This window comes from Cynoglossus semilaevis, chromosome 1 (genome assembly GCF_000523025.1).
Source record: "Cynoglossus semilaevis isolate Cse_v1.0 chromosome 1, Cse_v1.0, whole genome shotgun sequence".
In the NCBI taxonomy this organism is placed as follows: domain Eukaryota; kingdom Metazoa; phylum Chordata; class Actinopteri; order Pleuronectiformes; family Cynoglossidae; genus Cynoglossus; species Cynoglossus semilaevis.
In genome coordinates, this window is record NC_024307.1 from 25,604,257 (window position 1) to 25,617,540 (window position 13,284).

General features: G+C 41.4%; 2 protein-coding genes and 1 long non-coding RNA gene across 3 annotated transcripts in view; 1 reads left to right on the plus strand and 2 right to left on the minus strand.

Moving 5' to 3' along the window:
- Positions 1-4,569, minus strand: part of capgb (capping protein (actin filament), gelsolin-like b) — an 8,587-nt gene extending 4,018 nt beyond the window's left edge. Inside the window, exons 1-2 of the mRNA XM_008321799.3 lie at positions 4,417-4,569; positions 804-997 (exon numbers count right to left, since the gene is read on the minus strand). Coding sequence (XP_008320021.1) covers positions 804-996 — 193 coding nt within the window. The 5' untranslated portion in view covers position 997; positions 4,417-4,569. The remainder of the gene's footprint in view (positions 1-803; positions 998-4,416) is intronic.
- An 860-nt stretch (positions 4,570-5,429) lies between these two features.
- On the plus strand, positions 5,430-6,775 carry LOC112487735 (uncharacterized). The gene is made up of 2 exons (XR_003051096.1): positions 5,430-6,083; positions 6,444-6,775. It is a non-coding gene; the product is annotated as an uncharacterized LOC112487735 (long non-coding RNA).
- Positions 6,776-8,644: 1,869 nt separating this feature from the next.
- polr2a (RNA polymerase II subunit A) overlaps positions 8,645-13,284 on the minus strand; it is a 10,566-nt gene continuing 5,926 nt past the window's right edge. The window contains exons 18-29 of the mRNA XM_008321810.3: positions 13,076-13,181; positions 12,612-12,817; positions 12,257-12,520; positions 11,948-12,155; positions 11,758-11,858; positions 11,534-11,638; positions 11,259-11,441; positions 10,946-11,149; positions 10,668-10,854; positions 10,465-10,578; positions 10,232-10,381; positions 8,645-10,149 (exon numbers count right to left, since the gene is read on the minus strand). Coding sequence (XP_008320032.1) covers positions 9,002-10,149; positions 10,232-10,381; positions 10,465-10,578; positions 10,668-10,854; positions 10,946-11,149; positions 11,259-11,441; positions 11,534-11,638; positions 11,758-11,858; positions 11,948-12,155; positions 12,257-12,520; positions 12,612-12,817; positions 13,076-13,181 — 2,976 coding nt within the window. The 3' untranslated portion in view covers positions 8,645-9,001. The remainder of the gene's footprint in view (positions 10,150-10,231; positions 10,382-10,464; positions 10,579-10,667; positions 10,855-10,945; positions 11,150-11,258; positions 11,442-11,533; positions 11,639-11,757; positions 11,859-11,947; positions 12,156-12,256; positions 12,521-12,611; positions 12,818-13,075; positions 13,182-13,284) is intronic.

The following is a 13,284-nucleotide window of genomic DNA, read 5'->3' on the forward strand; positions in this document are numbered from 1 at the left end:
CATGTAGTGTAGCACATGGAAAAAGTCATTATATACACTGGGGATTCAAGAGTTTAATCCGTTCCACAACAGCGCTGTATCTCGATTGGATTTTCCCCATTAAGAATAACTAACTCTCTTCTATCTAAACATCAAAAACATAGATATAAACAAATATATTGATAATATAAAATAATAATAATTAAAAAAACATTTTATATTATTGTTATAAAAAGGGTGGCGCTTTGGCCCAGAGGCAGTGTCTCTGTCATTGGTGTGGAACCCCAGGGTTCACCTCCATTGAATCCCAGTTAAGGCGGTTGGTACCTTCCAGTGGACTCACCACCTGCAGGAAGGTTCAGGGGGGTTGGGACGGTGCAGTGGGATTTGGGTGGTGGTCATGGAGACTGCTGCCCCCATGACCCGGTAACGGATAAGCGGATGAAAATGGATGGATGTTATAAAAAGTGTAAAATAACCAAGTGAGGGAGAGTGAGTGCGACAGCACAACAGCGTTGATTGGAAAAATGGAGCTCAGTTGAGCACTTGTAACTCGGTGTTTCCTCGTATCATGATGAAAATCGTATTGCTTACTCGTAACTTGAAGAACAAGAACTGTATTAAGAAATGTTTGTCCTTCACCCGTGCCACAGTTCAAGATACACAGACAGATATATGTTTTTCTCCCAGTAGAATTGAAACTATAATTTGTAAATTCAAGTCCTAGTCTGACACGATAGGTCAGGGGAAAGCAACTCCAGGCTCAAGTCGACCTGCAATGTGTATAAATGTGACATGACCCCAGTGTGTCCCCAGACCCTCACCTATCCACATGTGGATGTCGGCCCCCAGTTCACCACGGTTCTCCAGCACCAGGTAGGAATCGCCGTTGAAGAAGGCTCCCACCTCGGAGGGATCCAGTGGCACTGCCTTCATCTTCTCCACCCTCCATACTCTGAGGCCCGGCTCCCGGGCCTCTGGACCAAACTGACCTGGTGCAGCCTGGAATGGGAGCATACTGCAGGCCAAGGACAGAGAAGAAGATGACTTGTGTGACTAATCTGGAGAACAGAAGTGGGGCTAAAACAGGAAGATGTGTCACTGTCTCCTCTGTCTTATAGGAATGGATTCTACGTTTTGGATGATGTGACGAGAAGTAAAAACAGAAGTGGACAAAACCCCATGATGTGGTTGAGCTGCTCCCACACCTAACAGTCCACACAAACACTGTCTTGAAGGCCAGTGTTTGCATTCAGTGCAACACAACACCAAGCACACCTCAAAAAACAACAACAACACTTACAAGACTGCACTAATGGTATTGCGCTAAACCAAGCGCAGCCACATGCAAGCTGGATCATGTCACAGTGTCATAGTGAATGAGTCACTTCAATGTATGTTTCCAATCCACCTCACAGGCTTCTTTTTCCACACTGGAAAAATATGTGAATGTGTCCGATCTTGTTTTTCTGTGATGCGTGCACCGCCAAGGAAGTTTGTTTAGAGAAAATCTCACCGTGTTTTCTGACTTACGACATAACGTATTGTTAAATTATTTATTATTTTGTACCGGAATCATTTCTTAGGCAATTACTTGCAAATTCCAGAAGAAAATGGTGCCACAACTGCTAAGACCACATACAAATTTTGAATTTGTATCTTTTATATATTTTAGCACTCAATACAGTACTTTTTTAAGAATTTTCCTAAATTATTATAAATAAATGTTTTTTTTTTTTTTATTAATCCTCATCCACTATGTTTGTTTTGGTAGATATGACGTGTTGCTGACAAGAGCCAACAGCTTCATAGTTCACACTGGACGATAACAGCTGCAGAGGACATATGGGATGCCACTCACTAACAACAATAACCACATCCTCTGTTACAACCATAGTGACAAGGCACTATTTTCATGCAACGGTAAACAACAACCACTCTGCCGTGACGTTTCTTAACCTTCATGTGGTGAGAAAAGATCATAACAACGTGATTGCTTTATTTAGTCTCCAGAGCTGATCATTTTGTCTTCTTTACTGAGCTCCTCCAAAACTGTGCATAAATCTATACTTTCTCAAATTAGATTCTGTTTAAAGCAGCTGCTGTTAACAAATGAACAGGATGTTGTTCTGCTCATGAATATATTGAATATATTTCTTTTCTAATTCTTCTGTTTCTAGGCACCATAAACACATTTTTGAGGACCTCTCATCTCAGACAAGTATTCTTTGAAAGGAGATTTTTTATTTGTTAGGTTTCCTCATTATAAAATAATTGCAGGACTGTGAAGTGAAGCAACATGTCACAGCCTGTGAACTGCTGTGGGAGCTCATGTACAGTAGGTGGGATTTGAAATGCAAGTCTGTTCTTATCAGAGTTAATTACTGGTATTTAGACAAAGCCCCAGTCTGGAGCCTGTAAACAACAATTAATCAAATTGGTTTTTAATCAAAACCTTCCAAAATATGTTGTCGAAACTCCAAAACTCTAAGTTAAAATGATCACAAGAACCCTAACTTCTTTTATTGAAATGTGCATCAACTTGGTCATGGTAAACTTTAAAGGTAACACATTATAATCAGAATCGTCTTTGCAGCTTTTTAAAAAAAAATTCCATGTGGACCGTAATGGATTTGCAGGTTAATAACCAGTGACCAGTGGTCAGGGCGATGCTGTCTTGGTTTATGTACTGTAGCACAGGTGTCAAACCCAGGCCCACATATCAAATTTGTAGTATTAGTATTAGTGGCCTGGCATGTTTACACAAACAACATTACACATCTGGAGAGAAGACAGTTGCAGACCCAGTTTCACTGTGAATTTGAGTTTGACACCCCAGTACTAGAGCAGAAAGGCCCACTCTCCTCCTTAGCTGTATATCTCTAACAACATGCTTAAATGTCTAAGCCCCTTCCAGTGCTAACCTTAAAATAACTACTGAAAAAAGACATAAATGAATAACATTTAATATATATATATATATATATATATATATATATATACACACAACCAAGCACACTGATTGAGTGGCTGACTTCATTAGGTTGTGAAAACGGTGCAGTAAAGAGAAACGGAGCGGAGCAGGGAAACAGAGGAGACCAGGCCTGAGGCCTCACTCCTGTGGTTAAAGTTACCTGCTCTGAGAGAAGACAACGAAGTAGAGGAGAGACAAAACAGCTCTGGGTCACTTAACTGTACGAACTCCTCTGGTACCTGCGGCATCCTGTCTGACTCCAGTTCCATTCTGTCTGTCCACTGGAGTGTGAGTGTTTGGACTCGTGAGATGAAGAGGCGTGTGTTTGTGTGTGTGTGTTCACCTGGATGAGTTAGTTTATATGCAGCAGGTAACTGGAGCCTGCATGGTGAAAGCTTAGCTGCAGCTTGGGGATAGGACGCTTGCTTTGTGTGTGTGTGTGTGTGTGTGTGTGTGTGTGTGTGTGTGTGTGAGAGTGTGTGAGTGAGGAGAGGGGATTGTAGAGTCAGGTTCCTGGTTCCTGGCTTAAGCGAAACACCAATTGGATAATTACAGGAATAGCTGGCTACTCCATCTTTCCACCCTTCCACACTCCTCATCCATTTGCTCCTTAATTTTGTCTCTTGTTCTTAATGCTAAGCATTGCTCATCCAACCCAGAACATTATTGATTTATTACATATTCAGATAGAGGCCCGTGGGCCACAAACAACCCAAACACATCCTCAGGGAAGTAGACACTTGGGGAGAAACAGAGAAAAAAAAAGAGAAAGATATTGATATTGATCCATTTCTTTGTCCAGTGAACAAAGAAATGTAAAGAGGGAGAAAGAATGTAAACAGAATAGAAAGATGAAGCAGAAAAAGTGGTTGGCAGTGGTTATGTTCATCTAACATGAGAATGGTGTCTATTTTGATGGGTGGCAACATCTTGTGGAGCAGCCTGTGGTTAAGGTATCAGGTATAATTCCCAATCCTGGCATGGAAAAAACTCCCCATAAAGTTCCCTCTACTTCAGTTTCTTGTAGGGTTAAAATGGAGAGAAGTGTATGTGTATGTGTGTGTGTGTGTGTGTGGGTGTGTGTTTTGTTTAGACTGGATAAATGAATGAAAAGCATTGCTGACTGACTTTCACTAAGAAAGTGGAAAAGTGAATATTAGCAATATTTTGGTTTTTCTTCATATAATAAATGAAACATACGGGGATACATTCAACACCACAGTGTGAACAGACAAAAAGTCTGCTCTTTAGACAAAGCAGCAAAAAAGAGAAAAGCAGTCATTGTCCCACTGTGAGATTCCTGAGTTGAGTCCTCAGGAATGTGATGAGACAAAAACAAACAAACAAACAAAAAAACACTCAGATAAGATTTTAGTGTTAGCTAAAGTAGGAAGAGTAGGTGCAGGAATACTAAAGTGACTTTAAGACTCTTAGCCTGAAGAACAACAACAAAAAAAGCTTACCTTTGGGAAATGAGTCGCTACACAACACGTCTGAGCTGAGAGCAAAAAAGAAAACAAGTTGGGCAAGGACAAACTCCCTAAACTAAAATTCTCTCTCTCTCTCTCTCTCACACACACACACACACACAGATTTCCTTCCTCTCTGGTCGTCTCAGCCCACGCCCCTCCTGACTCATTGCAAACTGCTGTAACTTGACTTCAGTCAGGAGTTTTCAAACTACAGGCATTTAGGAAACAAAAAGTGGCTTCAAAAAGCTTAGGAAAGTGTCTGACAAAAGAATCATATGAATCATAAAATGTATATATTGTATAAAAGGAATATTTACAAAGTTCCAAAATTCACAACATTTTTAATAATACAATGATTGCTAAGAAAAGCGTTAACAATTCCCCACAGGATAAAAGGTAAAAAATATAATAAAAATATAATAATCATAAAATAGACAAAGGTGATTTCAAACAGGAGCTTAAATAACAAAAAGGCCTTAACCAATATTATCTTACAATTTTGCCAAAAAACAGTCAAAAATGTGTAAAAAATCAAACAAAAATGACTAAAAACTCTCTGAATGACAAGTAAAGTAAAAAAAAGCAAAACAGTTATAATCTTTTTACATTTTAAACATATTTTTTTATTCCCCTTCCTGTTGTTGATAATTCATTTAATGTTTAGAAAATATCACCATGGCAACTAAGCTGAATGACAGCTGTAAGTCATACAGGTATTTCCTCTGGTTGGACACACCTGTGTTTGCAGCATAGTTATAATTATGTTATTCTCTCTGTGTGTCCTGCCACACATTCACAGCTTTGATTTATCATTTGCACTGGCACATGTTACAAAGATGAGTTCTTCCTTTTCTATGTACATCTTTTGTCATTTAAGTAAATGTATATGCATATGTAAAAAAATAATAATAAATAAATACAGTTTTAGCAAGAGAATAGGAGATAATCAATATATTTCAATATATTTCGCGAATACTGTGTTGCTGTTTATTACATACATTATTGTCTATATATATGTAAATATACATATATAATATACATATCGTTCTGTACCCGGCTCACGCATGCGCAAACAGGTTATCCTGCGCAACGCCGTTGCTCGAATGAAGTTTGTCCAAGTGGATTTGCCGTTTTTCCGCTGTCCAAGATGGCGCCAATATGGCGCACGCGCAAATGGCAGCTTCGCAGATCAGGCAGTGACCCCGATATACACCAGCAAAGCATTATATCCCATCATGCATTGCAGTCGTGACTACATTGTAGCAGAATCCGTCCGTTCGTTTTAATTGTCCGACAATCACTACTATGTTTTTGACTGAGTTTGTCATTGTTCTTGTAAGATTGTTTGTTTAAATAAAGTTAAAATAAAGTTTTAATTGTCCGACAGTAATTACGTAATTCACTGCGCCGAAATAGTGACGTTTTTCATTTAACTGTTGATGGTGCACTATATATCTATATGTAGCTATACTATATATAACTCTTATATATGGAGAAGGGAATGAGTAAGTTATTTTAGAAACAGTCGCATAATTTCTCTCGAAACTTCCGGTTAGAGAAGAAATAAATCGAGTGTGTGGTAAAAACGTTACTAAGTGGAACGTTTATGGCTCACAGGAACAGGAAATGGTGAACCGTGCCGACTCTCGAAAAATAATGTATTTCACTCCTAATTATAAATGATGTGATATATGATATCATATATTATTGAACTGCCATTTTGGCTCTATTAAAGACAAAGTCAAAATATGAAAAAATATAAAATGTATTTGTTGAAAAAGAGGCAAAACACTAAGGTCTTAGTGGGAACGTTCTGACAGGTTCCTTAATTAGCAGGTTAACGCTTAGCATGTGTGGGTAAAAATATATATTGTATAAAATTAGTATTTACATAGTTCAAAATTTCAGGATAATTTTAAAAAGCCCAGAGAATTTGAAATGTTTTTAATGGTCAGACTCAAAGGATTTTATTATAATTTAGAGTGACACTGCTTTTTTCTCTTCATATCTTTTCCCAGGAACTTCATGGAATGTTTAAACCACCTGTTTTGTGGCTTGTTCTTCACAAACACATGTCTACCTGCAGCCCTGAAGGGTCTTCTATTAGAACTGTCCAACACATTCACAGGTAAATAACTCTGAGATTTGTTCTACAACTACTGATTTTAATAGTGATAACTCAGGGATAACTAGTTAAGTTCAGTACTACAATAACAAATGCTGTACTGTGTAACATTTTATTCTTCTGCATGTTATGGAAAAAAGCAAAAGACAAAAAAAAAAAAATAAATGTAGTAAAACTTTTATTCATTTTTCAAGTCAAAAAAAAAAAACAGAACAAAGATACAGAGAATGAGATAATGAATCAATTTTACTATACAGTGGCAATTTTTTTAAGTTAAACCTTCCTTCTCTTAGATGTCTTTCCTCTTCTTAAAACCCTGTCTCACCCTCCGGACACAAACTAACTGCACATGCATACATACTTTACTAATCATTCATTCAGCCTGAGAGTCTTGATGTTTGCTACCCAGGTAAGACAACAGGGCTGGGAAGCAAATACCAAACCCTGTTTAAGTCAGAGGCCAAAGTTGAATGCCTCACAGCTTGAAGCAATATTTGGAAAAAAATAAATCAGACCTGTCATTCTAAATTGTGAGTAAAGAATTTAAGAAACTACTGTATATTTCTTCTAAGGACTCCCAGTCTGATCAGAAACATCCCCAACCTCCCATTCCCCTCATCTCAGGTACATACAATGGAAGAACAAACACTGATTTCAGAATGAGGATGGCTTGTGGATGAAGAGGTAAGAGGGAGGAGACCCAGCTTTGAAAATAACAGCATTTAATAATAGCATTGTATGATCAAATGGAAAGTGTAAAAAAAAAAGAAAAGTTTTCATTGTCTTTAAGCACACTGACGCTTCTCTACCACAGTCAAACTGGGTCAAATCACACGAGAAAGCAGCCATTCTCAAAACTAAGTTCACACTAATGTAGTGGGTAAGAGTTTTTAAATAGAGAGGCCAAATGTAATGTTTTTTGGACAATCTCTGCTTAAAAGAAAATCAAAACTTTCCAGAGTTAGGTGGAGAAAACGACGAGCCCTGCCCTCTAGTGTCAGGGAGTGAGCACACCATAACGAGCTGTATGTATGCTGTCCCTTTAATCTGAAACTTGAACTCTGAACTAAAATTATGCCATGCAACAATTTACAGCAGTTTATGAAACGAAAAAGCATTAGGAAAAAAAGGTCTCCCCTTCGTATCCTTCCCCTTCATCCACAACAAGGGAACATAAGCCTCCTGCAAACAGGTTTACAAAGTCACCAAAAGCAAACAAGAGGGAAAAATAAAATCCCCTTTTGGAAAATAAAAAGACAATTCTATTTTCTCCTCATTTATATTCACACAGAATAGTATTTTCTTAAATAAACCATAGAGTCCAAATAAACCTGTGACATCAACTATTAGAAATGGGTCACAGATTAACCAGAGGGAAAAGTTGTCAACCTAACATTTGATTAAAATGTAATAGCATGTGCTTCTCATGCACAACCACAAAAGCATCAAATGACAAAAGGAGAAATCCTCATACGATTTAAAATTAAAGGCAGAATCTGAATTCTGACTTTTTCAACAAAAAAAATCTTAAATTCCCCTGTTCTGAGGAAAGAATAAATTCTGGAAAAAAAAGATTTTTTTTTTTTGCTGCTGATGGACAATTTTGCAACAATGGCAGAGGAATAGAGGATGCTGGTGGGTGCCGTTATGACATCTTTTAGATTTTTTTGTGTTGGGGTGTGAAGGAGAAGGTAGAGGGCGGAGGATAATGTGTTCGTACACATATTAGCCAATGGATGTTTTCACACTCTGCCTGTAGGACAACAAACGTCCAAACTATTATTCATCCAGAAAAGTGGCAACTGTTGTGTCTACAAAAGCAGCAAAAAGACTAACAGGAGACACTTCTGTGAAATATGCAGTGAACAGAGTCTAAATTTTGATTTTTTTGTTTCCTTTTAAAAGGCTCTCTACTGAGCTTATGCTTTAGTGATGAATACAATCCACTTGGATTTCCCACAAAAAAGGCTTTTGGCAAAATGTAACCTTTCTAGGAACAAATACACCCAACACTTAGAGAAAAAGAGAACGTCTGGATGTTTGACATTAGAAACAGGGCATTTCTCGTATTCACATTTTCCTCTCCTTTTCCCCCCCCCCTCTTGGGATAGGTGTTATCACTTCAACACCTCCGTGGTGAAACTTAAAAAACTATTTCACAAGGCAGCCTATACTTATATCCTTCAGGCAAAGCAGTTCATCTTTTTCATGTTGAGTTTTAACATTTTTTTGTGGTTGTGGCTAAGGTGGAGTAAGCTCCCTCCCCCAAGTCATAGACAGAGGTCCCAAAGTTAGGATTTAAACCTAGAGGGAGAACAACAATCACATTATAGACCTCTGTGGCAGAGAACAGCTTCACCTCCAGCACATCAAAGGTGCAGTTTTTCAGGTGGTCAAAGGGAGGCGGCAGAGTTTCTTCAGCTGCCCCTCATCCGTCTTCGCTTTTGCTCATCAGTTCTCCTCATCACTGTCATCTGGGCTGATGGCTGGACTGTATGTGGGTGATGTGGGGCTATATCCAGGGGAGGTGGGGCTGTAGGTTGAGCCTTTGGGACTAGTGGGTGAGTATGTGGGCGATGTGGGGGAGTACTTGGGTGAAGTCGGGGAGTACGTTGGGGAGGTAGGAGAGTATTTGGGGCTGGTGGGGGTGTAGGTTGGGGAGGTCGGAGAGTATGTGGGGGAGGTGGGGCTATATTTTGGCGTAGTTGGAGAATAAGTGGGAGAAGTGGGTGAGTACTTGGGTGATGTAGGAGAGTACTTTGGAGAGGTTGGGGAGTATTTTGGAGAGGTTGGTGTGTACTCCGGGGAGCTTGGGCTGTATGAGGGTGAAGTCGGTGTGTATTTGGGTGAGGTGGGAGAGTAGGAGGGAGAGCTGGGGCTGTAAGAGGGTGAGCTGGGCGTGTAGGTGGGGGATTGTGGTGTATAACGCGGACTGGAGGGAGAGTAGGATGGAGACGTTGGGGAGTAAGACGGGGAGGTCGGAGAATAGTTGGGGCTGGTTGGGGTGTAGTTGGGTGAGGTAGGGGAGTAAGAGGGCGATGTTGGAGAGTAGGAGGGTGATGTTGGGGAATAACTAGGGGAAGTGGGCGTGTAATTGGGTGACGTTGGGCTGTAGCTTGGACTAGTGGGTGAGTAGGAAGGAGAGGTGGGAGAATATGAGGGCGACGTGGGGGAGTAGGAAGGAGATGTGGGAGAATATGACGGTGAAGTGGGGGAGTAGGAAGGCGAGGTTGGGGAGTAGCTGGGTGATGTTGGGCTGTAGCTTGGTGACGTCGGGCTGTAGCTGGGTGATGTTGGAGAGTAGGACGGAGACGTGGGGGAGTAAGAGGGCGATGTGGGCGAGTAGGATGGAGACGTTGGCGAATAGGAAGGCGATGTGGGCGAGTAAGAAGGAGAAGTTGGAGAGTAGCTGGGTGAGGTGGGGGAGTATGATGGAGAGGTTGGACTGTAGTTGGGGCTGGTTGGTGAGTAAGAGGGAGAAGTTGGGGAGTAAGAAGGGGATGTGGGAGAGTAGCCCGGGCTCTGTGGGGTGTAGCCTCCTGGGGAGCGAGGTTCGTAGGCTGGGGAGGTGGGGGAGTAGTTGGGTGACATTGCTCCACCTAAAAACAAAAGTTGTTCTTTGTTTAACCACATTCATACAAACTATACTATGGAGAAAAAAAAATCATGTGCATGTGTTACCTGGAGAGGGGATGTACGGACTGGCAGGTCCTGGAGATCCTGGAGACCCAGGAGTGGGAGACCAAGCAGGGGAGTAACCTGGAGAGAAGCCACTTGCATCTGATGCTGCACTGGGAGAAAAACCTGCAGCTCCAGGAGTCATGCCGCTTCCTGGAAAGGGAAACAAATGTCAATAATTAAAACAGAACAAGGAAAACCAATTGGATGGAAGAAAAACCCGGACATATACCCACCAACACTAGGAGACCAGGCACCGTAGGCAGGTGTAGCTCCTGTGTTCCAAGGAGTCATTGCAGGTGACATGCCACTCATGGGGCTTGGCATGGTGCCAAAGAACATTCCAGTGGCTGTCAGGAGAAGAGAACCAGGATATTAAATATCAATGTTCTTAAAAACATCTACAAAAAAAATATGGACAAAATCTCTCTACACTTACGTCCAGCCACGCTGATGCCAGGTATGTTGGTGGGAATCTCCATTCCATATTTACACTTCTCAGCATCCAGGAGCAAATCAAAACAGCCGGTACCAGCTGGAGCCAGCTGTCCGAGCATGATGTTCTCAGACACACCCTTCATGGGGTCACTTTCACCATGTGAGGACGCCTCCATCAGTACATCCACCTGGAGACAAGGGTGCAAAGACATTGAAAACAATGTTATGGTCAAACCGCTCCCAGCTGATAAAAGAGTCAGCTGTGGATCATCTTCTCACCGTCTCCTCAAAGGAACACTTCATCAGTGGCCCTGTGTCTTGACGGTTGATGCCGTGACGCGTGATGGCCATCAGGTGACCGCGGCAGGTCATTGTGTCACAGAGCAAAGCCAAGTGACGGTAGTTGACGTAGGAACCGTCAAAGGATATGACGTGGTACAACTCCCTCTCCAGAGCCTTTCGTACAGCTTCAATGCCCAAGACCTGTGTCAGGGGAACAGTAGGAGAGACAAAATGTTGACTCCCAGAAAACCTGATAAGTGTGGCTAATAAGATGTAAATAACTTTTTAATAAAAAAATAACTTTTTTTACCGTGAAAATCTCTACAATGTCATTGGAGGTGGTTCTGACGGGATCTACGTCCTTCTCACTTAGTACTCTCATCAGACTCACTCCGTCTGTCTCAAGGATCCACTCTTGCAGGGCCTTGAACTCTCCTTCTTCTGTGATGATGATCTTCTTCTTATTGTCAGTCTGAGGCAAATGCATGTACACCTAAAAGTACAAAAACAAGTGTTAACTTTGTCCCAGAATGTCACAATAGTGCGTTCTCTGTCTCTGTAGAACCTCATTCTCAAACTATGTACCTTGCAGATCTGCTCAATGCCCTGTAGGGTCATGTCTGTCAGCATGTTGGACTCAATGCATCTCAAGAAAACATCATCATCCATTTTGTCCACCACCTCTTCATCCTGGAGGCAGAAACAGTTGTGAGTGAAGATATATCTAGTTTATTTAATTAAGGTTTGGCTTTTCTTTTGCTTTTTCTTAAAAGCCAAATGTGTTTAGAATATTTAAAATGAATACTAACATCTTGAAACTTGTTCTCGTCGCTGTTCATTATTCTGATTCTCAGAACAAGCTTCTCAGCATTGTCGTCATTGAAGATGCAGTTCAGGTCATCTCCGAAACCTTCAAGAGAGACCACCATGATAAATTCATAAGTGCTCTTTCTGTCTTTAACTTTAACTACAGTGTACGGACACGTGTAACTAACACACCTGCATTGATCTTCTCTGCAATCTGCTCCATGGTCAGCTTGCGGTCAGTCATGTGCCTGCGGTCCAGCTCGATACGCAGCAGCCAGGGTGAAATGCGGTTTACATCAAAGTCGGGCATTTCATAGTAGACGTTCACCCACTCCTGGTCCTCAGTCACCACTGTGTTCTGGGGGTTGGGGTCGTAGTAAATAGCAGTGTTGGCTGTCAACTGAAAAAAGAACAACAGTAGTTGTTATGACATTAGACACATGGTATAGACTGTGTAGCTTTTAGAGAATGATAAAACATCTGAGCTGTCTGATTACTTACTTTCCGCAGTGTCGTGTGCTCCAGTCGACAGAGGATGTCCTTGGCCCTCTCTGCGTCACGTGCCGCCTGACCCAGCAGGAAGACGGTGAGAGAGGGAGTTTTGGGCCTCTTGGAGATGTTAATCAACTCCTTCAGACGTGGTACCCCAAGGGTTACGTTCTTAGCTGACACACCGGCGTAATGGAAAGTGTTCAGGGTCATCTGAGTGGCCGGCTCTCCCAGGGACTGAGCAGCCAGAGCACCGACCATTTCTCCAGGGTGGGCCTGGAAAAAAAAGTGAGGAACTTTTAATACAGAAACATCTTTGTGACATACGTACATACGTAGATGATATTGATTGTTAAGCTGGACTTACAATAGACTGATTGAACTTGGTCTCTATCTCTCCAAGGAGCCAGTCGAAAGCTTCGGTGGAAAGACGGAATTCCTCTGTCATGCGTTTGGAGCACAGCGTAGAGCGCAGGTGTATGTTGAAGAGCAGAGTGGCATTCTGTTGCGCCTGCCTGCTCAGTGGGTCATCACCATTTACAATCACCAGCTTCTTACTCAAATCCTTGACACCTGCAGGTCAAAATGCATATTCCAAAGATGAGGTGCATCAGAATTGTAACATCACATTATATTTCCTAGACTTGTGCTGTTTCTCATCTATCGGGAAAGATGAAGGTTCCCCATGTAGTTTAGCATGAGGTCAAGGTAAAATAAACTTAATTTTACTCTTTTTGTGGATCTTATGTCTTAGAACAGCTAGTTTTGAAAGCATTAACAGCCATTGGTGGCTGAAAGTCACTTTATTTATTTTGCAATTTTTATTCTTACCCTCGACAACTCTTAGTGGATTCAGGTCTGTTGGGGTACGAGGATTAATGCGGAAGATCTTCTGAGCATTCCAGATCATTCTGGCCAGGTTGCATGGCAGCACCACCTATAGGCCAAGGCGAAAATATTACAGCTTTCTTTTCTCAGCAGCTTTTTGTATGTGTTGCAGAGCAGTATTTGTTCGCACACAATTACTAACCTTGCTGTCT